The 25,740-nt window shown below is 34.2% G+C and overlaps 1 protein-coding gene across 1 annotated transcript in view; it reads left to right on the forward strand.

The window, feature by feature from the left end:
• The window catches only part of SCN7A (sodium voltage-gated channel alpha subunit 7), an 85,680-nt gene that overhangs the window by 54,663 nt on the left and 5,277 nt on the right, over positions 1–25,740 (forward strand). The window contains exons 15-22 of the mRNA XM_060015685.1: positions 2,614–3,051; positions 5,540–5,645; positions 7,187–7,341; positions 9,668–9,841; positions 13,097–13,204; positions 23,058–23,336; positions 24,092–24,149; positions 24,908–25,041. Coding sequence (XP_059871668.1) covers positions 2,614–3,051; positions 5,540–5,645; positions 7,187–7,341; positions 9,668–9,841; positions 13,097–13,204; positions 23,058–23,336; positions 24,092–24,149; positions 24,908–25,041 — 1,452 coding nt within the window. The remainder of the gene's footprint in view (positions 1–2,613; positions 3,052–5,539; positions 5,646–7,186; positions 7,342–9,667; positions 9,842–13,096; positions 13,205–23,057; positions 23,337–24,091; positions 24,150–24,907; positions 25,042–25,740) is intronic.

Below are 25,740 nucleotides of genomic sequence, written 5' to 3' on the forward strand. Positions count from 1 at the left end.
TGGAAAACCACTGATCTATAAAACTGTTATGCATTAACTAAGAGGAAGTACTTTCACTTTTAAATTTCCAGTAATTGGAGTGATATTACCTTTTACTTCTTCAAGAAAAAAATGGCTTATAAGACAAAATTCTTCTTACAGGAAAAAAAAGAGATTCAATATTTACGTTTTATTCCTAAGTCATAGAGGTCAAGCACATCTCCCAAAAGGTGGGGAAAAAAATCACAGGTTAGACTCCATTGTATCAGCACATTTCCTCATTGCTTCTGTTTACCCTGGGCATACTCCTGTCATATGCACACATTGACATTATGTTTAATTGTTCATGTACTTGTCTATCTTCCTTATTAAACTGTAGGCTCCATGAAGGAAGGGATCATGAGTCCTCCTATTAATCTTTTAGGAGACTAGGCTATTTTTAATTCAGAGCGCACTTAAACAAAGCAGTAGCATTTTACAGTGTTATAAAGTTCTTTCTTTAGATCACAGTTCCAGAGCATTTTGAACTTGATTTTCAGCCTTTTAACGCTCTTGCTGTATATATATATATATATATATATATATATATATATATATATATATATATATATATATATAGGGGGAAGTGTGTGTGTGTCTAAGATATAAGAAATCTTACATTGTAAGCTCTTAAATATACAGTTGCTGTAGCATAATTTTTCGTTCTCCAAATCCTGACACAAAAATCTATTCTTTCATTCATTCCATACTTAATTAATTTTTCAACAAATATTTTTTATCATGTACTTTGTGCCTAGCATTGTGCTGGTTGTCTATTTAAGAGAAAACATGGTTTCTACTCATATGAAGCTTATAGTCATGAAATTCTTACTAAACACCCTTTTCATTTTTCTCACTGTGGACAATACTTAACCAAACAAAGGAAAAAAAAACAACCAACTACCTTAAATTATACTTGGTCTTTCCCTTTGTCCTTTGAGAATGATAGAGATGCTAATAGTCTAGTTCCTACAAGGGCCATGGAGCCCCTGCCCAGATTATCTGTAAGTAAGCCTTAATATCAAAATGGGACACTAGTGGGAGAAAATCAAACTATTCTGGGGATATTGGCATTCAATTACTGTCTTTTCAGTTTTTTTTTTTCCATTGAGATTCTGTAATTGTAGGTTATAGAAAATATATGTTAGTTGTTCAGATGATCTTACCTGCAAGAAATTTCCAGTGCTGAGCCATCTTATACCCTCTGTTTTATTGCTACACCAAAACTATGGTTACGATTAAGATGATTTATTTGATGACTTTATTAACTGCAACAATATTTTGATTTTTCCATGAGTGAGTCTCATTTGAGCTTTCTCTATTCCTAAGTGTTAAAAAATATCTGGGTATTGAGAAGTAAAAGTAATTCATTAGAAATGAACACGATTTGGTGGGTACTTCATAATATTTTAGGTGTATATGCGCATGAGAAACAGTAATTATCAGAGCGCTTGAGAATTCACCTCTTCACATAGATCCAAAATTCTGAAAGATATTTTAACAAATGAATGCTGCAGATCTTCATCTACTTAGCTATTTTATTTTATGTACACATAAATTTTCAGTATAAGTATTTTTAAAAGTAGATCTTAATATATGAAGAAATCAGAAATACAAGCAGGAAAATGTTATGTAAGTTATATACATATTATTACACATAATGTGTAACATTTGAACCTTTCCCTTTAAAAATAATAGGCAAAGCATAAAGTAAATTAAATCTTCAGAAACTCAAATATCTGAAGAGAGGAGAGAAAACTGCCAGAATAGACAAAATGCTCAAATTACTACTTTAAGTCTAAGAGAATAATCAACATAAATCTCCAACACTAGAATCTAAAATTATAATCTATACCCTACAACAACAAACAAAATAAAAATCTGATTCTCTGCAAAATGTACATGCCTTGATCTTATTTCTCAGTGATGGTAAAGGTCGAAATACACACTATCCTCGAATTCAAAATAACTTGCAAATATTAGGAATGATTCTTCCATCACTCATCTCTTTCTTATTTGACCAAATTTATTATCACAGAGAATCAGTTAACCTACCCAATCCCTGTGCTTGCACGTCACAAGGAAAGTTAGATGTGGGCTTCAGAACCAGGGATAGCTCTCTCCCCATGAGATTCCTCATGGGTTTGCAGACCCATGAAGATGTCATTACACATCTTCCTGGGTTAGGGCTAAAGTGAAGTCAGCCACCTGGAGTAGCAAATCATTTTCTCACTTTGGGAGAGTTAGCCTGGTTTAGTGAGAAAAACAAACTTTGGAATAAGACAGACTTATGTTCAACCTCTGTGATCTTTGATACTTAGCATCTGTAAGCTTTGTGGTTTTCATCTGTAAAAGAGAAACAAATGATATTTCATAGAATAGTGTGACCTTGAGATGAGTTCTGGCTTTACAAACCACTAACACAGCACCTGGCCCACTGTAGATGAGCAAAAACTGAATAGCCTAAATAGCATTGCAGTGTGTATGCTGTTTTCAAATCTCAGGTCCGCTTTTTTAAAAGATTATTTTGTCGTTGTTGTTTGAAAGGAAACAAAAAAATGAGATGCATTTAACCTCATTTACTTCCTCATTCAGATACTTTACCTGTTTCTGGCATTGGTCAGCTCATTTAGTTCATACAAGGCTGCAACAACTGAAGAGAATGATGAAGCAAAAAATCTCCAGCGTGCAATGGCGAGGATTAAAAAAGGAATAAATTATGTGCTTTCTAAAATATTATGCAAAAACCAAAATGTTCCAGAGGAAACAATGGACAATGTAAGTGATATATATGTTAAAGAGAATATTTCTGACCATACTCTCTCTGAATTGAGCAACACCCAAGAATTCCTCAAGGATAAGGAAAAAAGCAGTGGCACAGAGAAAAACACAATGACCGAAAATGGGAGTCAGTCACTTATCCCCAGTCCCAGTGTCTCAGAAACTGTACCGATTGCGTCAGAAGAATCTGATATAGAAAATCTGAACAATAAGGAGATTCAGAGCAAGTCAGGTGATGGAAGCAGCAAAGAAGTAAGTTGTTTTAATATCATGATTTCTTATTGTTGATTGATGGCATTGTTGATAAGGAAGTGAAGCAGTGCTGAAGTTCCCAAGTTAGATTACCCATTCAATCCTAGCTATAGCATTCCTTGCTCCTGATTTTCTGCTGCTGATCAAGTTTCTTAAACTTTCTAAGCTTCAGTTTCCTCGTCTGTAAATGAGGATAAACTTGTATCTATTTCTTAGAGGAGATAGAAAAGAAAGATTGAGAAAAATAGTTCAATAGTGCATAGAATAATGCCCATATATAGTAAGCACTTAGTAAACAACAGATAATATAATTATAATAGTCTGTCCATTAATAAGCAAGCAGCATGGGGTGATGAAAAGCATATTGAAGAAAACTACATTTTTAAAATCTATGTGTGTTATTGGAGAAATCACCAAACTCTCCTGGACTTTATCATATTTAAAATATAAGATGGGACTAGAAGAGTGCTAAATTACTTTCTTGCTTGCTAAAATTTTAAGATTCTTGTCAGTCCATTTCTGCAACGTATTATAGCATATATAATTGAGTTGGACTAAAAGAACAAAGGAAAAAACCACCAGTTTGAATTGTGAACATTTTGCAACTTTATAAACACAGGGTGGTGGGGGAGAAGGGTCATATTCAAAGAAGGGCAGATACTGCTGTTCACTTAGCTTTTAAAATGTATACCCTACGGGATACAGTCTTACTGTCTTCATTTGCGAGCAGCATAATGTGTTAGTAGGAGCTATCATTTAATTCAAAGCTACATCTATAGAGATCACATCTGCACTGTGAGCCACTTGCATTGGACCTCACTAGAGAATCGTTTTAGTTCATTCACTGGCATGGGGAAGGGCAGAGAATATCTTTTTCCAGGTCCCCATAGTCTCTGACACCATCTTATCTCCCAGACCTCTTCTGGCTTGGCAGCCGCTCTCTGCAATAACTTATCAAATTGGCCTTCTAAAAGGAATTAAGTTTCAATTATTCAAAGTCCTTCTAGTTTCTAGTGCAGGCATCTTTGTTTCCGAGAATCATTTTCACTCCTTGTCACACCCCATATTTCTCAGGTTCATTTTCCTTTAATTAATACCATTATTAGAAAATGAAAAGTATTCTTCTCCAGCACACTTCTATATCTTCACTTAAATATTTATGAATATTTATAGAGTGCTAACTGATTTTATTTAAATTATAACAACACTATAAGGCATGTACTACCATCCATTTCTCAGTAAAATTACTATTTATCATAGCACATCATGTGGAAATGGGAAACTTCTTGCCAATCTCATTAGAAAGTTGGAGATACGAAAATACATAGGAAAGATGGAAATTAATATAACTGTAAATGTTGAAGTTTCAGAAGTTGTCATTTAAGCTGCATAATTATTTGGTCTTGTTGATTGGTTAACTACTCAAAGAAGATTTATTCATTTATATATTTATAACACTTTCCAGGTTATGTAGCCCAAGAGTGCTTAGGATGTTGATATACCAAAAGCCAAAGATGAAATATAAAATTACATGTGATCTGATAATTCATAGATTCATGCTCTCTTTGGTATTTAAGCTTTCATATTTTATTACAAATATATAACTATATAAATTTCATAAAAGCATAAAATTTAAATCAGATTTTGAAACTTGTTTTTTCATAATGTAGCAATATATATTGGCCATTAAATAATCTTTTACTAAAATGATTTATAATTTTGAATCTTAATTGATTTATTTATAAATTTAGAATAAAATACTCACACAGTTTTGGGAAAATGTCATCAAATAATTTATGTGCAAGGGTTTTCCCAACTCTAATAAAGCATTTAAATATAAAATGTATAATTTTCAATCATTGAATGCTCAAACATGATATAATATTAATTTATTTATTGTCTACTCCCAAATAAGTGCATTGCTATACCCTTATTTTATCAATAATAAAGAGAATACAAAGGGAAATGAAATAATTTTTCAAGAGATTTGCTTATTTAAGAGTAATATCCTGCTGTATATTTTATTTTTTTAATTGAGCACCATGATGTCTTACAATTGACCGTATATGGTTTAAAGCAAACAAAACTTCTAATTTTATTTCCTTGATGCTTACTGTGAAAAAGACAAAGAGGTAGAACAAAATATTTATAATTTTCTTTTTTGTATACTCTACCTAGATCTTTCCTTTCAGAAATTTGAGATAGCCTGCACATCTTTTAGGAGAACAGTGTTATTAACTATATGTTAATTTTAATCTAAAAATCATTTTATCTTAAGTTAATTTTTTAAATATTTTTTAAAAACTTCAATTCCCAGAGATATGTATGCATTTTAATATCAATTATGAAATTGGCCTGAAGTCTTTTACGCCTGACAGTAGTCTTTCTGTACATAATTTTTCTTTTTTCTGAAAATAAAATAAACTTTAACTACAGTGAGTAAATGAAAGTTTAATCACAACTTTCTTGGTGGGATTTTACTTTTCAGAAGGTAAAGCAATCTAGCTCATCTGAATGCAGTACGGTTGATATTTCTATCTCTGAAGAAGAAGAAATGGTCTATGAACGTGGAAAGCCAAAGCGTCTTAAAAACGGTAAGAAAAAAAGTAATTCCTTTGAAAATTGTATTGAAATTAGACTAAATTTCTCTTAACCTAAATAATACTATTGAATATACTTTTAATTTTAAAGAGTTTATTAATTTGACTAAGGAATACACACACATGAACATGTTTGTGTGCATGCACCTGTACACATGCCCATATGAATCCTGATAGAAACTTATAATAAATATCTAAGAAAAAGTCAGTATTTGGAAAAGAGAGGAAGGGCCTACTTCCTAGGGAGTCTAATGAAGTAGTTAAGAGTGTTGGTTCTGAAATCAGACAGCCTGAGTTCGTATGCCAGCCCACCATTTACTAGCTTTTACTTACCCTCTCTCTGGCTCATTTCCTAACATGTAAAATGAGAATAATAATAAGACTTCATGGGATTATTAAAAAGATTAAATTAGTGTACGTGCGTATGTTTTTATAACTCGTGGAATGGGGTCAATATTTAAAATACTCATAGGAAAACAAATCACGTGATGGTCATGTATTTTTATATACCACATGAATATTAAGAAATGTATGGGGCTTCTGTCAGTTGACCGACTCACTAGATATGTAGCATGCAACCCTCAATGACTTATAATTCAAATTAGTTTCCTAACAAGATTAACAAATAACTGTAGGTTCTGAACATTTGAAATCGCTGGAAATCATCAAAATGGTAATTGCTAAATGTTCAAATTCCTATATTCAAAAATAGGAATCCGCTCTTGGTAGCTTGAGTTATAGCACTTGTATCATACAAGACCAGGGAGGAAACATTTTCTATATTTTTCTGACCAAAGATGTATAAATTGACTCTAGGTAAAATTTTATAAAATTCTAAAATGTGTCTCTTTAAACTCCACCCACCTCCATTCTTCATTCTCTTACCTGTTAATCATACCCTTCTCAAGCCTCACGTTTTCCTTATGCTAACTCTCTTGACGAGAAGGTAGAATTCAACCTCATACACCAGTACCCTACCCACAAATTACTCCAAGCTTAGCTCCTTAAAGAGTCTCAATCAAAATTTCCATTCCCATGCCACCTAAGAGCTGGGATCAATTTAATTTACTTAACTGATATTATACCTCTTACCATGTCATAAATATTTGTATATTTAAATGGAAATGCTTGTTATGCCATGTGAATCTTCAGAGAATGACTTTTCAGGCATTATACAAAAATGTAGTAATCAGAAGATGGTGTGTGTGTGTCTTGTGTGTATGCATGTGTGTGTTTTGTAGGAGTGGGGGTGAGTTCTATTCTCAGACTCTGTCCAGCAGGGTAAGAGGATGTTCTAAGTCATCTCTTCCTTTCACAATTTCTTTCCTCTTACTGTTACCAAACTCACAAGCTAAGTTTTTTCTTTTTTTCCTCAGTGATTGCAGTGGTCACTACAATAGAGGTAAAAATCAAATATTTATGTCAGAAACCACCTATATTAGACTCTGTAAATAAATACTTGCCAAAACATTTGGAATGTTTACTTTTTCATGAGTTTTCTAGATTTCTGTTCTTAATAGTTTCATTCTTGACAGGTTATGGACGAAGATCTTCATCTGCTCAAATCAGCAGAGACTCCAGGAAAAGAAAAATTTGGCAGAACATAAGGAAAACTTGCTGCAAGATAGTAGAAAACAGTTGTTTTAAGTGTTTCATTGGCCTTGTCACTCTGCTCAGCACAGGTGCTCTGGTAAGTGAGAGTTCATATTTTTATGGAAAAAAATGCATCATGAATCTACATTCATGAAGTCACCATGCCAAATCATTTTTCCCCAGAATACTTATTATAGCACAAAATTTCATATTCTAGGATTTTAGTTGTGGAAGACATACATTACAGTTTCTCAGAAAGTCTGTATATGCCTCATTCAATATTAAATAAATAATATAATTTCAAAATATATGAATGATAGCAGGAAAAAAGAATGTTAATAAATACCCAATTTTTCTTATTTTAATAAAGCTTAATAAAATGCACATATTGTGCTAGTACTTTGTTACCCATTCCATTGGAAAGAGAAATATTGCATTTACTTTTTTGTAAAATTAATTAATTAATTTTTGGCTGCGTTGGGTCTTCGTTGCTGCACGTGGGCTTTCTCTCTAGTTGCGGCAAGCAGGGGTTACTCTTCATTGCGGAGCGTGGGCTTCTCATTGTGGTGGCTTCTCTTTGTTGCGGGCTCTAGGGGCATGGGCTCAGGAGTTGTGTCTCGAGGGCTCTAGAGCACAGGCTCAGCAGTTGTGACGCATGGGCTTAGTCGCTCCGCGGCAAGTGGGATCTTCCTGGACCAGGGCCCGAACCCGTGCCTCCTGCATTGGCAGGAGGATTCTTAACCACTGTACCACCAGGGAAGTCCCTGCACATACTTTTAAGAACCTTTGAACTGCAAATATATTTACCCATTGACCCAAGAATCTTAATTCAGGGAAATTATTTTAAAATCTTCACACATATTAAATGCATTTACAAGGCTATGCACTGAAGAATTTTTTGTAATAGCAAAAGATTGAAAAACAAAAAGAAACCATATTAGATGACTGTTTAAATATGCTATGGTACAGTCATCCAATGGGACACTGTGCAGTTACCTAGAAAATACAAGAGCTGTCTGCATGCTGATATTGCAATTCCCCAAGATATGGTAATAAGTGAAAAAAAGAAAGAATAAAGTGTACAGCATGCTACATTTTATGTAAGAAAGGGAGAAAAATAGAACGCATATTGATATTTGCTTTTGTTTGATTAAAGAAGATCAAAGAATGATACACAAGAAATAGTTAATCATGAGATGCACAAAACAGAGTCATGGTTGGGAACCAGACTTTGTACTGCAAATATTTTTAAAGTAAACTTTATACTGACATTTAGCACACATACTGAAAAGCATGAAAATCTTAAGTGTATAGCATAAAAGATTTTCACCAAGTGTATGTACCTATGTAACCATCACTTGGCTTGAGAAATAGAATGCTACCAGGGCTCCAGAACCATACTCTGACCCTAACAGTTACTTCTTCATTCCATGTGGATAGCCAGTATGTGGACTTCAACTGCCACAGATTGGTTTTGCCTATTTTTTAATGTTTTAATTGAAATAGAGACTTCTGTATATCTTTTTATATTATTTCACATTATATACCTATTCAGTAAGTAAATACATGTAATGAATAAAGTCCTTTAAAATAACTTTGGATGATATTTATAATCTGCTTTTATAAACACTTTTACTCCATAATTCGTTCAGTTGAGTCAGCAATTCTCTTATTTTATATTTACTTTTATTTAATAGGTTTTTAAGAGTCACACCATTATTTACCAAAGATTATTTTCATCCTTGTTTAATCTTTGACCTCAAATACACTTTGAAACAAGTCTGCCTGAGGTTATTGATATTTTATTGCCTTTTTTACAGTGATAAAAAATACTATGAAATTGCTTTGAATGACATTATCAGAATTTGCTTCCTTCACAGTAAAATTGAGGTTGATCTATTAAAACCAAGAAACTTTAGAAAAACATTATAATTTTAGTTCATATTCATGTGTTTCCAATGGTTGATCTGACAAACTCTGTGACTTTTTCATGTAATAGCAGCATGGATTTCTGAAAACACAGGTTTGGGGGGTTTTGTTTCTTTGTTTGTTTATCTCTGCTCCTTTAATCTCAATAGCATATATCTATGAGATGGCTATGTGGAATTAGAGACAAGAACCAGGTCAGATGTGGCTAAAGATTCCACCTCTTAAGTTTGATTAATTGATTTGAGAGAGGCTTTTCAGATCACTAATTAGAACACAATTTGGAGGTTCTGGAATCAATGAATGATGTCTGCTACAGGCATGGGATCAGAAAACAGATGTGGATTGTGTGAATAAATCCAAACCAAGTGAACAAGCCCTTGAGACTACAACCTATGACAATGCTCACCATCTAGAGATGGGATTTCATTCCCCTCTGTGCCAAAAGAGCTTATAGAAATTACATGTACACTAATCCTTAAATTTTTTACCCACAGGCTTTTGAAGATATATATATTGATCAGAGGAAGACTATTAAAATCTTATTAGAATATGGTGACATGATCTTCACTTACATCTTTATTCTGGAAATGCTTCTAAAGTGGATGGCATACGGTTTTAAAGCCTATTTCACTAATGGCTGGTACCAACTAGACTTCATGGTTGTTATTGTACGTATTTTAAAGAAAAAATTGAAAGGCTATTTGATTTACTCTTCCTTCTTTACTCTGACTTACTCTTCCATTTACTTATGTCTTTCTTTTCCCTCTCTATATACATTTTCAGTCACCAACATCCCATATATCTTCATATGTAATGCTTCACATCCATCCTTTTCTTTTCATTCTAAAATTTTAACAGTTCAGTATTTAACTCCTGATTCTTCTAATCATTGCCTATAAACCTGCTGCTAATTAGAATACTCTTATTGCAGAATATCTTGAAAATATCAGCATTCTAAAATATTTAGATTGGTTCTACCTTTAAATCATACATTTAAAATTAGACTACTTATCATAACCTTCACCAGTACCACACTGATCCAAGCTACCAGAACTGCCCATTTGTATCACTGCAGTAGATTCCAAGCTGAGATCCTTGCTTCCACCACTGCACGCCTTTGTTCTACTCTCCACATAGCAACCACATATGTTGTACTGTTGTAAAATGAAACTCAGCTCAAGTCACTTTTCTTGAAATCCTCCAATAAACACCCCTCACTCATAGTAAAAGCTACAGTCTTTGCAATCAAAGGCCTACAAGTCTCTACATGATCCAGTCTTATGTCCTGCTACTCTCCCTTTCTCCCATCCTGGTCTATATACTGCTCCACCAGCACCGGAATTCTTGAAGTTCAAAAACCATGCCAAAATTACTTCTATCTTAGTGCCTTTGCACTTATTCTTCCTTCCACCTGAAATTTTTGCTGGCTCACCTCATTTATGTTTGCTGAAAAGAAAGTGTTGAAGTTAGGTCTTTCTGCATTACCATATTTAAAACTGCAACCACTACAATACTCCTTTGTGCTTTCTCTGCTTTCTTCATTTCCTATTAATATTATATGGGGTTGGCCAAAAAGTTCCTTCGGATTTAAGTAAAAATAAAAGACACATTTTTCATTTTCACCAAGAACTTTATTGAACAACATATTCACCCTTCTGTTCCACTACTTTCTGCCATTTTTCAGGCAACTTCATAATTCCATCTTCCCAAAACTTTTTATCTTTTTGAGCAAAGAACTGTTCTAGGTGCCTTTTACAGTCTTCCAGCGAACTGAAATATTTTCCATTAAGAGAATTTTGTAAAGACCAAAATAAATGGAAATCCAAAGGTGCAGTGTCTGGTGAATATAGTGGATGAATCCGAACTTCCCAGCCAAACCATAATAGTTTTTGTCTGGTCATCAAAGAAACATGTGGTCTTGCATTAAACTCATGGAAGATTATGCGTTTTTTGTTGACTAATTCCGGATGCTTTTTGCTGAGTGCTGCTTTCAGTTGGTCTAATTGGGAGGAGTACTTGTTGGAATTAATCGTTTGGTTTCGCAGAAGGAGCTCATAATAGAGGACTCCCTTCCAATCCCACCATATACACAACATCACCTTCTTTGGATGAAGACTGGCCTTTGGTGTGGTTGGTGGTGGTTCATCACTTGCCCCACGATCTCCTCCATTCCACGTTATTGTACAGTAGCCACTTTTCATTGCCTGTCACAATTTTTTTTAAAAAACAGAATGTCTTCATTACATTTAAGTAGAGAATCGCATGCAGAAATACGGTCAAGAAGGTTTTTTTCGCTTAACTTATGTGGAACCCAAACATCAAAGTGATTCACATAACCAAGCTGGTGCAAATGATTTTCAGTGTTTGATTTGGATATTTTGAGTATGCCAGCTATCTCCCACATGGTATAACGCTGATTGTTCTCAATTAATGTCTCAATTTGACACTATCAACTTCATCTGGTCTACCCAACCATGGAACATCATCCAGCGAGAAATCTCCAGCACGCAAAACACTTTTGACACATTTGACCAGTCACAGCACCTTCTTCAAAAACTGCTAAATCTTTTTTTGCATTTCAGTTGTGTTTTTACCTTTCTTGAAATAAGAAAGCATAATATGCTGAAAATGTTGCTTCTTTTTTTCCATCTTCAATATTAAAATGGTTACACAAAAATTCACCAATTTTGATAAGTTTTTAAAAAATGCACACAGATATGACAGCTGTCACAATACAATCTAACAAAATTGTTTCAAATGAAGTTAAAGACAACTAAGTGCTACTAGAGCCATCTTACAGAAAAAAACCAAACAAACATTTTGGCCAGCCCAATATAATTTACTCACTGATTTTGCTTACTGAAAGATAAGCTCCATTAAGGCAAAATAGTTTCTCAGTTTGGTTCTCTCCTTATCCTATACAATTGTTATCCTAGAACAATTCATGTCACATATTAGGTGCTCAATAATTTTTCTTGAATGCACAAATGTCTCCCTATTCTATAAACAATGATTGAAGCTTCTCAGTCTTTAAATAATGACTTACAATATCTGACCTTTGTCTTCTAAATTAATTCTTGCAATTAACCTTCTACTTCAACCAAACCATACTACACCTGCAACCCACCTTCCTGTTTCCTGGTATTGTTCTTTTGAGTCCACATCCCTCCATGCTTATATAAATGATACCCTTACTTCAAAGTCCACTTCAAGATAATCTCTTTAGCATGGAGTAAAAGAGAGTAATTTTTTTCATTTATATTGCCTTGAAAATACAGAAAATATGAAGATACAACAAAAGTTAATCATAACTATACCACCTTGCTCAATCTCCGTTAATTTTTTAGAATTTGAATCATATTTATACATATATGTTTAGTTTAAAAAATCACCTTAGAATCTTGCTACATTTTTTGGTAATTAGTACTTGGACTTAACAGTATTCATTTCCTTCTTTATGCCTCTTCTCTGAAATCCTATTTTTTATATCATCTTAACCATCTTCATATTTAGATTCATATGCAAATATATTCCGAATTTTGTTTTAATGAATACATTGTGTACTATTACCATATTGCAAATAATCATGTAACTGATTCTTAATTTAATTTAAAAATAAAAAGTGGATATAAATATTAAGCTTTGACCATGAAGAATCTCAAATATACAAACTTTTGTTTATCTCGATAGCATATATTCCTATTACCAGAAAATAGTTTTATCTTTCTTTAAGTGACTTGAACACAGAATGATTTTCTTATATCTTCTGTAGGTCATCATTAAGATATATTGAAATGTATATTAAAATATTTCATAAATTTCTTAGTAGGCTTTGACTGTATCTTTTCCATAATAAAAGTTTTTTACACATTGTTTTGATTAAAGTTAAAATTAAATTCTATTCACTTTTTTGATATACCCAGGTGTTTTGTCTTAGCTTAATAGGCAAATCTCGGGAAGAACTAAAACCACTTATTTCCATTAAATTCCTTCGAGCACTCAGAGTTCTATCTCAATTTGAAAGAATGAAGGTAAGAGAAAAGTTTCTAATCTATAGGTTTTTATTTAGGATTAATAAATCTCCATAAATTAACAATCATGTTGTCTTCACATTTGTACCTTTAACAATATTAATACAGAAGTCTTACATATCACTAATTAAAAGTACAGAAGAAAGGTTTATTAGTTATGCTTATTAACATTTTAGGCCTTTATTGCTCATAAGATATGAAAACTAATAAAGATAAGCAAAAAATTAATAGTTGAGAGAGAAAAAATAATAACCCACTGATACATAGAAGTATTAATGAAATGATGTCCATGTTAAAAATATAACTGATAGGGCTTCCCTGGTGGCGCAGTGGTTGAGAGTCCGCCTGCCGATGCAGGGGACACGGGTTCGTGCCCCGGTCCGGGAAGATCCCACGTGCCATGGAGCGGCTGGGCCTGTGAGCCGTGGCCACTGAGCCTGCGTGTCCAGAGCCTGTGCTCCACAACGGGAGAGGCCACAACAGTGAGAGGCCTGAGTACCGCAAAAAAAAAAAAAAAAAAAAAATATAACTGATAGAAAATGAAATGTTGATCAGTTAGCTAACTTTTTTAAATTATAAGGACATCATACACACTTATTAATTTACCAAATGAAATAACAGTTTGAGTTTTAAAATAAATTCACTTTTAAGTCACACGTCACAAATTATGAATTCTTGCCAGTCTTCTCTCTCTCACTCCCATGTTAAAACTTCTTCTGAACAATGTGAGGGAAACTAATAGGTTGCACCATATAAAATGGCCAATGTTCAATCTTTGGGCCTATAATGGAAGTCCCATATGACTCAACCTAGAAGAAAAAGCAGAGTCTATGACCACCACAATTAGTATAATTATATAGCCATACAGTGATCAATTATATGCAGAAATGGGAGAGTAGTATTTTACCTTTTATTTTGTAATCATACATTTATATTTCCTTGCATTTGTCATTTACATGGATTATTTAACATTAGCCTGCCTCTTTGACTAACACTATGGAATATCATATATCCAATGTAGGTGGAAACAATAAGAAACTTATTTATGTTTAAGCTGCATTGTTTTTATAGTTGATACATTGTATGTTACATTTAAACTGCCATTCATTAAGAAACTCAATACTTAAATTCCTTCCACTTGGTTAAAAAATAGATATTTATTTTTATTTCAAACTTTGAGTGGTTATTATAAATTTAAACAAATATAAGTAATTTAAAAAATGTGTTTTACCTAAAACATCCTTCCAAAATTTTAATAGTACCATCTTTATATGATTCAATATAATATGATTATGTGATACACAGTTGTGTATACATGTGTATATGTTTTAAGTATGTTAATTATATTTTAATATATATGCAAATGCATGATTGACAATATTTTTGTAATTAATACGAATCTGTGACTGGTCAACCTATTCTCCAAATACATTTGATGTGCTGATGTTGGGAAAGAAACATTTGATCATGTAGCAAATACAGAAAACTTCCAGTTATCATACATCTAGCAAACAAAAATTTTGAATATTAATTGTAATTTACATTATGACTTACGAAACACTTTATTAACAACGTTATGGAAGTCCACAAGGTGGTGATATTCCCCAGTGCTTTTAAACCAATTTAAGGAGGAAAATAAGCTGAAAAGGAGAAAATGATTGAAAAGATCTGTAAGATTCAGGAATGACAATACAGCCAAATTTCTAGCATAAATTCAGTTTAGTGATAAGATAATTTCATAGTATATTCTAGGGCTATAAACCACACATGGCCTATTAAAACATAAGGGCTGTGGGTAAGAGAAATGGAGAAATGTTGATCAAAGGGTCCAAACTTTCATTTATAAGATGAATAAGTTCTGGGGATCTAGTGTACAGTATGGTGACTACAGTTAGTAATACTGCATTGTATACTCGAAATTTTCTAAGAGAGTAGATCTTAAATGTTTCTCACCACATACCCGAAAAGATAATTATGTGAAGTGATGGATGTGTTAATTAGCTTGATTGTAGGAATCATTTCACAATTTATACATATATCATGACATCACCTTGTACATCTTAAATTTACACAATTTTTGTAAATTATACCTAAATAAAGCAAAACACATGTACAGATATACACTAACACACAGAAATTAGATAATGAATGTAACTAGACTACTTTTCCTTATTTTAAAAAACGTTCTGGCATAATATCAGCGTTTCTTTATCCTAATAAATTTACATACAAAGAGGAAAAAAAAGTGTCAAAATCAGCAAGTTTTCTGCCCTTGATTCACAGAAAAGTAGGAAGCGATTTGCCAGGGAAGCTGCCTCTCAGAAATCAAGTGCTGTTACTATTTGATGCCATTCATTAATTAGAACGGCAATGAGAGAGTAGCCATGGACAATTCGAGGTCAGGTAAATAATTATGTTTAGGTCAAGGTCAGATCCAGATCTTAAACTTCATCTCATCCTCTGGAAGTTCTGTAGCTGAATTAACTGAGTATATAAGGAAGCTAAGTGATTACAAAATTAATGTTTTATGTATTTAATAAGCTTCAGGTGCTCTTACTATTTAAATATTTTTTTCAACCATATCTATTGCTTTTATTCTTACATTTGTGTGTATTTTCTAATAGACATAGCATTTTTTTCATCAGAAGCATCAGTGGGCCTTTCAAAATATCTAAATGTCAACAAAGGATCTGTGACTTAGTTTTAGAAGTAAAACTAAATGTAATTAAAAGCATAATTAAAAATCAAAATATTAATTCAAGGACAGAAATCTAAGGAATATAAGAAAGAAAGTATAGGCAAAAGGCTCCGTATCCAGTAATGGCTGAGGGAAGGGAAGGTTAGAATGGTAGAAAAGAGAAGGTTCCCTCAGGGAAAAAAAGAGAGAGAGAAAGAAGTGAGGTTGGGGAAAAGGAGTCAAAGTATAAATGATAAAGGAAAGATAAAGAGGTAGCAAAGATTGAAAATATTTTATTGGGTATAGCCACTGGTTTACATTCACCATAACAGCTTTAGTGGACTGATAAGAATAAAATTCTGAATGTATCAATAATATTTAAAGAATGAAGGAACTGAGGAAATGGAGACAGTGATCATAGATTATTGTTATATTTAAGTTTAGGTGGTAGATTCATTTCCCAAATGACCCACTCTGGAGTAGGTCACTAGAGACAGTGGTTCAGAGAGGAGATCTATGATTTTGAGAGGCACAGCTGCGCATTCAGTGTTTCTTGACACAATCTCTTGCCTTGGCTTCAAGAATCTACAATCTCTACAATCTCTTGGTCTTCCTCTTATTTTCCCTCCACTTCTTCACCATCTCCTTTATAGGCTAATCCTCCCTGAAGTTAGAATCCCCAAGATTAGATCCAGGCTTATTTCACTCTCATTTTATATGCTTTCTAAATAATCTCATACATATACACAGGTTCAGTTGTCTTGCCCATTTCTGGCACAATAGAGAAAATGGAAAAATGAGTTAAATAAGTGAAATAATTATGTATTCTAGTATTTATACCGATCAGCCCTGTTGTCTTTTAATATTTTTAGTACAAAAACTTTGAGAATATCTGGATTTTTAATATATATATTTTTAACATCTTTATTGGAGTATAATTGCTTTACAATGGTGTGTTAGTTTCTGCTTTATAACAAAGTGAATTAGCTATATGCATAAATATACCCCCATATCTCCTCCCTCTTCAACCTCCCTCCCACCCTCTCTATCCCACCCCTCTAGGTGGTCACAAAGCACCGAGCTGACCTCCCTGTGCTCTGCGGCTGCTTCCCATTAGCTATCTATTTTACATTTGGTAGTGTATATATGTCCATGCCACTGTCTCACTTCGTCCCATCTTACCCTTACCCCTCCCCGTGTCCTCAAGTCCATTCTCTACGTCTATGTCTTTATTCCTGTCCTGCCCCTAGGTTCATCAGAACCTTTTTTTTTTTTTTTTAGATTCCATATATATGTGTTAGTGTACGGTATTTGTTTTTCTCTTTCTGACTTACGTCACTCTGTATGACAGACTCTAGGTCCATCCAGCACACTACAAATAACGCAGTTTCGTTTCTTTTTATGACTGAGTAATATTCCATTGTATATATGTGCCACATCTTCTTTATCCATTCATCTGTCGATGGACACTTTGGTTGCTTCCATGTCCTGGCTATTGTAAATAGTGCTGCAATGAACATTGTAGTACATGACTCTTTTTTGAATTGTGGTTTTCTCAGGGTATATGCCCAGTAGTGGGATAGCTGGGTCCTATGGTAGTTCTATTTTTAGTTTTTTAAGGAACCTCCATACTGTTCTCCATAGTGGCTGTATCAATTTACATTCCCACCAACAATGCAAGATGTTGCCCTTTTCTCCACACCCTCTCGAGCCTTTATTGTTTCTAGATTTTTGATGATGGCCATTCTGATTGGTGTGAGGTGATACCTCATTGTAGTCTTGATTTGCATTTCTCTCATGATTAGTGATGTTAAGCATCCTTTCATGTGTTTGTTGGCAATTTGTGTACCTTCTTTGCGAAATGTCTATTTAGATCTTCTGCCCATTTTTGGATTGGGTTGTTTGTTTTTTTGATATTGAGCTGCATGAGCTGCTTGTATATTTTGGAGATTAATCCCTTGTCAGTTGCTTCACTTGCAAATATTTTCTCCCATTCTGAGGGTTGCCTTGTTTATGGTTTCCTTTGCTGTGCAAAAACCTTTGTTTCATTAGGTCCCATTTGTTTATTTTTGTTTTTATTTCTGTTTCTCTAGGAGGTGGGTCAAAAAGGATCTTGCTGTGATTTATTTCATAGAGTGTTCTGCCTATGTTTTCCTCTAAGAGTTTTAGTATCCAGCCTTACATTTAGGTCTTTAATCCGTTTTGAGTTTATTTTTGTTTATGGTGTTAGAGACTGTTCTAATTTCATTATTTTACATGTAGCTATCCAGTTTTCTCAGCACCACTTATTGAAGAGGCTGTCTTTTCTCCATTGTATATTCTTGACTCCTTTATCAAAGATAAGGTGACCCTATGTGCATGGGATTATCTCTGGGCTTTCTACCCTGTCCCATTGATCTATATTTCTGTTTTTGAGCCAGTACAATACTGTCTTGATTACAGTAACTTTGTAGTATAGTCTGAAGTCCGGGAGCCTGATTCCTCCAGCTCCATTTTTCTTTCTGAAGATTGCTTTGGCTGTTCGGAGTCTTTTGTGTTTCCATACAAATTGTGAAGTTTTTTGTTCTCATTCTGTGAAAAATGCCAATGGTAGTTTGATAGTGTTTGCAGCGAATCTGTAGATTGCTTTGGGTAGTGGAGTCATTTTCACAATCTTGATTCTTCCAATCCAACAACATAGTATATCTCTCCATCTGTTTGTACCACCTTTAATTTCTTTCATTGACATCTGTAGTTTTCTGCATACAGGTCTTTTGTCTCCTTAGGTAGGTTTATTCCTAGGTATTTTATCTTTTTGTTGCAATGGTAAATGGGAGTGTTTCTGTAATTTCTCTTTCAGATTTTTCATCATTAGTGTATAGGAATGAAAGAGATTTCTGTGCATTAATTTGGTATCCTGCTACTTTACCAAATTCATTGATTAGCTCTAGAAGTTTTCTGGTAGCATCTTTAGGATTCTCTATGTATAGTATCATGTCATCTGCAAACAGTGACAGTTTTGCTTCTTCTTTTCCGATTTGGATTCCTTTTACTTCTTTTTCTTCTGTGATTGGTGTGGCTAAACCTTCCAAAACATTGAATAATAATGGTGAGAGTGGGTAACATTGTCTTGTTCCTGAACTTAGAGGAAATGCTTCCAGTTTTTCACCTTTGTGAACAATGTTTGCTGTGGGTTGGTCATATAATGGCCTTTATTATGTTGAGGTAAGTTCCCTCTATGTCTACTTTCTGGAGGATTTTCATCATAAATGGGTGTTGAATTTTGTCAAAAAATTTTTCTGCATCCATTGAGATTATCATATTGTTTTTCTCCTTCAGTTTGTTAATGTCATGTGTCACATTGATTGATTTGTGTATATTGAAGAATCCTTGCATTCCTGGGATAAACCCCACTTGATCATGGTGTATGATCCCTTTAATGTGCTGTTGGATTCTGTTTGCTAGTGTTTTGTTGAGGAGTTTTTCATCTATGTTCATCAGTGATACTGGCCTGTAGGTTTTTTTTGTGTGTGTGACTCCTTTGTCTGGTTTTGGTATCAGGGTGATGGTGGCCTCATAGAATGAGTTTGGGAGTGTTCCTCCCTCTGCTATATTTTGGAAAAGTTTGAGAAGGATAGCTGTTAGCTCTTCTCTAAATGTTTGATAGAATTTGCCTGTGAAACTGTCTGGTCTTGGGCTTTGGTTATTGGAAGATTTTTAAACACAGTTTCAATTTCAGTGCTTGTGATTGGTCTGTTCATATTTTCTATTTCTTCCTGGTTGAGTCTTGGAAGGTTGTGCTTTTCTAAGAATTCGTCCATTTCTTCCAGGTTGTTCATTTTATTGACATATAGTTGCTTGTAGTAATCTCTTATGATCATTTGTATTTCTGTTGTTACTTGTCCTTTTTCATTTCTAATTCTGCTGATTTGAGTCTTTTCCCTTTTTTCTTGATGAGTCTGGCTAATGGTTTATCAATTTTGTTTATCTTCTCAAAGAACCAGGTTTAAGTTTTATTGATCTTTGCCATTGTGTCCTTCATTTCTTTTTCATTTATTTATGCTGATTTTTATGATTTCTTTCCTTCTGCTAACTTTGGGGTTTTTTTGTTCTTCTTTCTCTAATTGCTTTAGTTGTAAGGTTAAGTTGTTTATTTGAGATTTTTCTTGTTTCTTGAAGTAGGATTATATTGCTATAAACTTCCCTCTTAGAACTGCTTTAGCTGCATTGCATAGGTTTTGGGCTGTTGTGTTTTCATTGTCATTTATTTATAGGTATTTTTCGATTTCCTCTTGATTTCTTCACTGATCTCTTGGTTATTTAGTACTCTATTGTTTAGCCTCCATGTGTTTGTATTTTTTTCCTGTAATTGATATCTAGTCTCATAGCATTGTGGTTGGAAAAGATACTTGACACGATTTCAATTTTCTTAAATTTACCAAGGCTTGACTTGTGACCCAAGATATGATCTATCCTGGAGAATGTTCCATGAGCACTTGAGAAGAAAGTGTATTCTATTGTTTTTGGATGGAATATCCTATAAATATCAATTAAGTCCATCTTGTTTAATGTCTCATTTAAAGCTTGTGTTTCCTTATTTTCATTTTGGATGATCTGTCCATTGGTAAATGTGGGGTGTTATAGTCCCCTACTATGATTGTGTTATTGTCGATTTCCCCTTTTATGGCTGTTAACATTTGCCTTGCGTATTGAGGTGCTCCTATGTTGGATGCATAAATATTTACAATTGTTATATCTTCTTCTTGGATTGATCCCTTGATCATTATGTAGTGTCCTTCTTTGTCTCTTGGAATAGTCTTTATTTTAAAGTCTATTTTGTCTGATATGAGAATTACAACTTCAGCTTTCTTCTGATTTCCATTTGCATGGAATATCTTTTTCCATCCCCTCACTTTCAGTCTGTATGTGTCCCTAGGTCTGCAGTGGGTCTCTTGTAGACAGCATATGTACAGTCTTGTTTTTGTATCCGTTCAGCCAGCCTATGTCTTTTGGTTGGAGCATTTAATCCTTTTACATTTAAGGTAATTATTGATATGTATGTTCTTATTACCATTTTCTTAATTGTTTTGGGTGTGTTTGTTTGTTTTTTGTTTTGTTTTTTGTTTTTTTGAGGTATGCGGGCCTCTCACTGTTGTGGCCTCTCCTGTTGCGGAGCACAGGCTCCAGATGCGCAGGCTCAGCGACCATGGCTCATGGGCCTAGCCACTCCGCGGCATGTTGGATCTTCCCAGACCGGGGCACGAACCTGTGTCCACTGCATCGGCAGGTGGACTCTCAACCACTGCGCCACCAGAGAAGCCCTGTATTTAATTTTTGATAGTTTGATTAACATGTGTCTTGGCATGTTTCTCCTTGGATTTATCCTGTATGGTACTCTCTGCACTTCCTGGACTTGAATGACAATTTCATTCCCTGTATTAGGGAAGTTTTCAACTATAATCTCTTCAAATATTTTCTCAGTCCCTTTCTTTTTTTCTTCTTCTTCTAGGACCCCTATAATTCAAATGTTGGTGCATTTAATTTTGTCCCAGAAGTATCTGTGACTGTTCTCAATTCTTTTCATTCTTTTTTCTTTATTCTGCTCTGTAGTTATTTCCACTATTTTATATTCCAGGTTACTTATCCATTCTTCTGTCTCAGTGATTCTGCTATTGATTCTTTCTAGAGAATTTGTAATTTCATTTATTGTGTTGTTCATCACTGTTTGTTTGCTCTTTAGTTCTTCTAGGTCCTTGTTAAACGTTTCTTGTATTTTCTCTATTCTATTTCCAAGATTTTGGATCATCTTTACTATCTTTACTCTGAATTCTTTTTCAGGTAGACTGCCTATTTCCTCTTCATTTGTTTTGTCTGGTGGGTTTTTACTTTGCTCCTTCATCTGCTGAGTATTTCTCTGTTTTCTCATTTTGCTTAACTTACTGTGTTTGGGGTCTCCTTTTCACAGGGTTCAGGTTTGTAGGTCCTGTTGTTTTTGATGTCTACCCCAAGTGGGTGAGGTTATTCAGTGGATTGTGTAGGCTTCCTGATGGAGGGAACTGGTGCCTGTGTTTTGGTGGATGAGGCTGGATCTTGTCTTCTGGTGGGCAGAAACACATCTGTTGTTGTGTTTTGGGGTTTCTGTGAACTTATCATGATTTTAGGCAGCCTCTCTGCTAATGGGTGGGTTTGTGTTTCTGTCTTGCTAGTTGTTTGGTATGTGGTGTCCAGCAGTGGAGCTTCCTGGTCGTTGAGTGGAGCTGGGTCTTAGCATTGAGATGGAGATCTTTGGGAGACATCTCACCAACTGATATTATGTGGGGCCAGGAGGTCTCTGGTAATCCATTGTCCTGAACTTGGCTCTCCCACTTCCAATGCTCAGGCCTGACACCCAGCCGGAGCACCACGACCCTGTCAGCCACACTGTATTCAAAATGTGATCTTAAGACCAGCACATGGTTATCATGTGGCAGCTTGTTAAAACTCGAACATTTCAATCTTTCTTTTCTTCTCTTTTCTTTTCTTTTCTTTTCATTTCTTCTCTTCTCTTCTTTTCTCTTCTCTTCTCTCTCTCTCTTTCTTTTATCAACCACTCTGATTGTTTTAGTTCTACTGCAGGCATTTTACTCCTCACATTTAATAAACCAGGACCTCGCTTCTTCCCTTCCAAGGGTCGTGTTGGGTGAAGCTGTGCTGGGCTGACCTGGTTGGGGTTCAGAAGCCCTCAGGACCTATTATATTCTTCCAACCTCTCTCTAATTCTTAGAAATCCCGCCCCCCTCAACCTGTCTGCCACTCCCTCAAGGCAGGCCTATCTTCTAAAGCTAAGACATTTCCTTTCTCCTCCACAGTTAAAACTTTCCAGAAAGATCAGCAATCTGAGGCTGGTATCATCTAATTAGCACTGAAATTGCTCAGGCAGTAGGCAGCAGGACAGTCTGGGCAGGTGTGGGTGGTGAGGTAACTTGGGGTGCACTGAGGCTGACACTAGAGCACAGGCTCATGGCCTTTAATATATATTTTTAATTGAAATTTGTTTTTTAGGTTATTCAAATACCAGATGTGATCTATTAAATCTTTAAAGATGGTCTTTTTTGTTGTTATTTCAATATGACATTACATTAATAAATATTTCCAATTTAATTAAAACACTTTCACATTTCTTACCTAAAGTTTACATGTTTGTTTTTTATATGCCAGGTGGTAGTGAGAGCTTTGGTAAAAACAACTTTACCCACATGGAATGTGTTACTGGTCTGCCTTATGATCTGGCTGGCTTTTAGCATCATAGGAGTACACTTATTTGCTGGCACATTCTATGAATGCATTGACCCAACAAGTGGAGAAAGGTTTCCTATATCTGAAGTCATGAATAGAAGTCAATGTGAAAGCCTTGTGTTTAATGAATCCATGCCATGGGAGAATGCAAAACTGAACTTTGATAATGTTGGAATCAGTTTCCTTTCACTGCTTCAAGTAGTAAGTACATGTTTGAATTTGTGAATTACATGTTCATTCATATTGTATGTGAACATAAAGGACAAAATGTGGGTGCTTAATAAAGTTGGTTTTAAATTATTTTAGCAATTATTAGTAGATACATGTTATGGGACATACTATACTAAGCTCATTTAGAAAGACAAAAGTCCTTGCTCTGTTGGGAGAAGGAAGTGGAAATAAAGGTAGGACTAACGGAGGAAATGACAGGTACTGGCCAAAGCTATTTCCTCCACCACTGATGAGATAATAGGTTCACAATTTTTGATCTAACTCAGATTACTGCTATTTCGTTTCTACTTAGTACTTTGAGGAATGGCTACTTGGTCCCCCAATATCTAGCAGATATAAGGTGGTGAATAATTCCTGTCTTACCTCTGTCATAGTAAAGCACACATACAGCAGTTACAACTAACTATGACACTTGGGCAGCGTGTATTTATTTACCATTTATCTATCTATCTAACCAGTGCTCTCTCTCTCTCTTTTTATTAATACTATCTTAAAATATTTTAAGTTATTAACTACAATTAAGCTAAGTAGTTTTAAATAGTTGTTAATAAACAGTATAAATGTAAAAATGAAAGTGGTAAAGATCTCAATTACACAGTATATTGAAGTGTGGTCAGCCTTACTAATCAAATGCTTTACTGTAGTAATAACAGATTGAGTTTTAATTTTTATTTGCCACAAAGCATAAGATTTCCATAAAAATTAAATACATGCCATTTTTACAGGCCACATTTAATGGATGGATCACTATTATGAATTCAGCAGTTGATTCTATTGGTGTAAGTACAATATAATCCTAGAGCCACTGTTAAGGTTCACACAAAGACATTTTTGCAATTCAAGGACAGGACACAAGCAATAATTGAGTAATTAACATGGTAAAAGCAAATGCTTATGCTAGATAGAAATTAAATACATTTCAGATTGAATATTTCATGAACAATGAACTCCTTCCAGGATTATATACAATGGTTGAGGCCAAACAGACCCATTTGAAGGATTATCATAACAATGATTAAACCAATGCAATAAATTTTAAAATTCAAATAAAAGCCATGATATCTCTTCACCAAAGACCAAGGAGGAAATATTGCCTCAAGTATCACTGTTGTATTTTTTTGTCATAAATTATTTTCTAAGTCTTAAAAGGTCAGTATAAATATTTTGCTTATTTTCTCACTTTTTATTTTATTTTTAAAAACAATTTTTTCAGAGAAATTTTAGATCTACAGCAAAATTGAGAGGGAGGTACAGAGATTTCCCATATACCCCTGCTCTCACACATGCACACCTCTCCATTATTGACATTCCTCACCACAGTGCTGCATTTTTTACCAAAGACGAACCTACATTGACACATCATAATCACCCAATGTTCATAGTTCATAGGGTTCACTCAGTGTTGTACATTCTATGGGTTTGGACAAATGTATAATAACATATACCCTTCGTTATAATATAATACAGAGTATTTTCACTGCCCTAAAAATCCTCTATGTTCTGCCTTATTTCATTTATTTTTTAACTTAACTTTTAGGTAGATATGCAGCCTAATTTTGAAGACAACATCTACATGTGTTGTTACTTTATTGACTTCATTATCATTGGATTATTTCTTCCTCTGAGTATGTTGATTGGTGCTATTATTGCTAATTTCAACAAACATAAAGTAAAGATAAGTATAAATATTCTTTTTTCATCAATGTCTGAGGGGAAAAAAATGTCCTGCTTCAAATAATTAGTTTTGGATCCAGCTTAATATTGTTTTTATTTGGTACTTATCTTTAAAAAAATGATTGATGTTCCTACAGATTGATGGATATTGCTGACATGTTCACTTTTACATCGTTTTCTATATTTAAATAAGCACAGACAAGCTTAAAAGTTAAAAATTACAAATGTTTCTGTATATGGGTTTGTAAATAATGACATGCTGAAAAATAACATTGTTATGCATCTGCACAAATATCTGAAGATGTTCAAGGAAAATAAACCACACTTTTTTACTCTCTGATATACTCAAAGCTTTCAGAGTCATAACCAGCAGAGACATCTTTGTCGGTTGAAATAGCTTTTTCTGCTAGAAGTAGAGTCATAAATCCTAACTACATGACCTAAATAGGAGTGCTCGAAACAAATAAGAGAGAATTCAGAGGCAGAATTGAACAACCCATGTTTGGTGCCATCTCCACACAAAGACTCCCTTCAGGGCTTCTATTAATACAAATATCTCAAAAGTCATATAAGTTCACTTATTTTAACCTCAGGGCCCTACTTTCTATTAGGTGTAGGAATGCCTTATGGTAAATCAAAGAAAAGAAGAGTTTAATCTTGAAATTCCATCTTTGGCCATGTCATCAAAGCTTAACCACAT

The sequence above is a fragment of the Delphinus delphis genome, chromosome 7 (assembly GCF_949987515.2).
Source record: "Delphinus delphis chromosome 7, mDelDel1.2, whole genome shotgun sequence".
Lineage (NCBI taxonomy): Eukaryota > Metazoa > Chordata > Mammalia > Artiodactyla > Delphinidae > Delphinus > Delphinus delphis.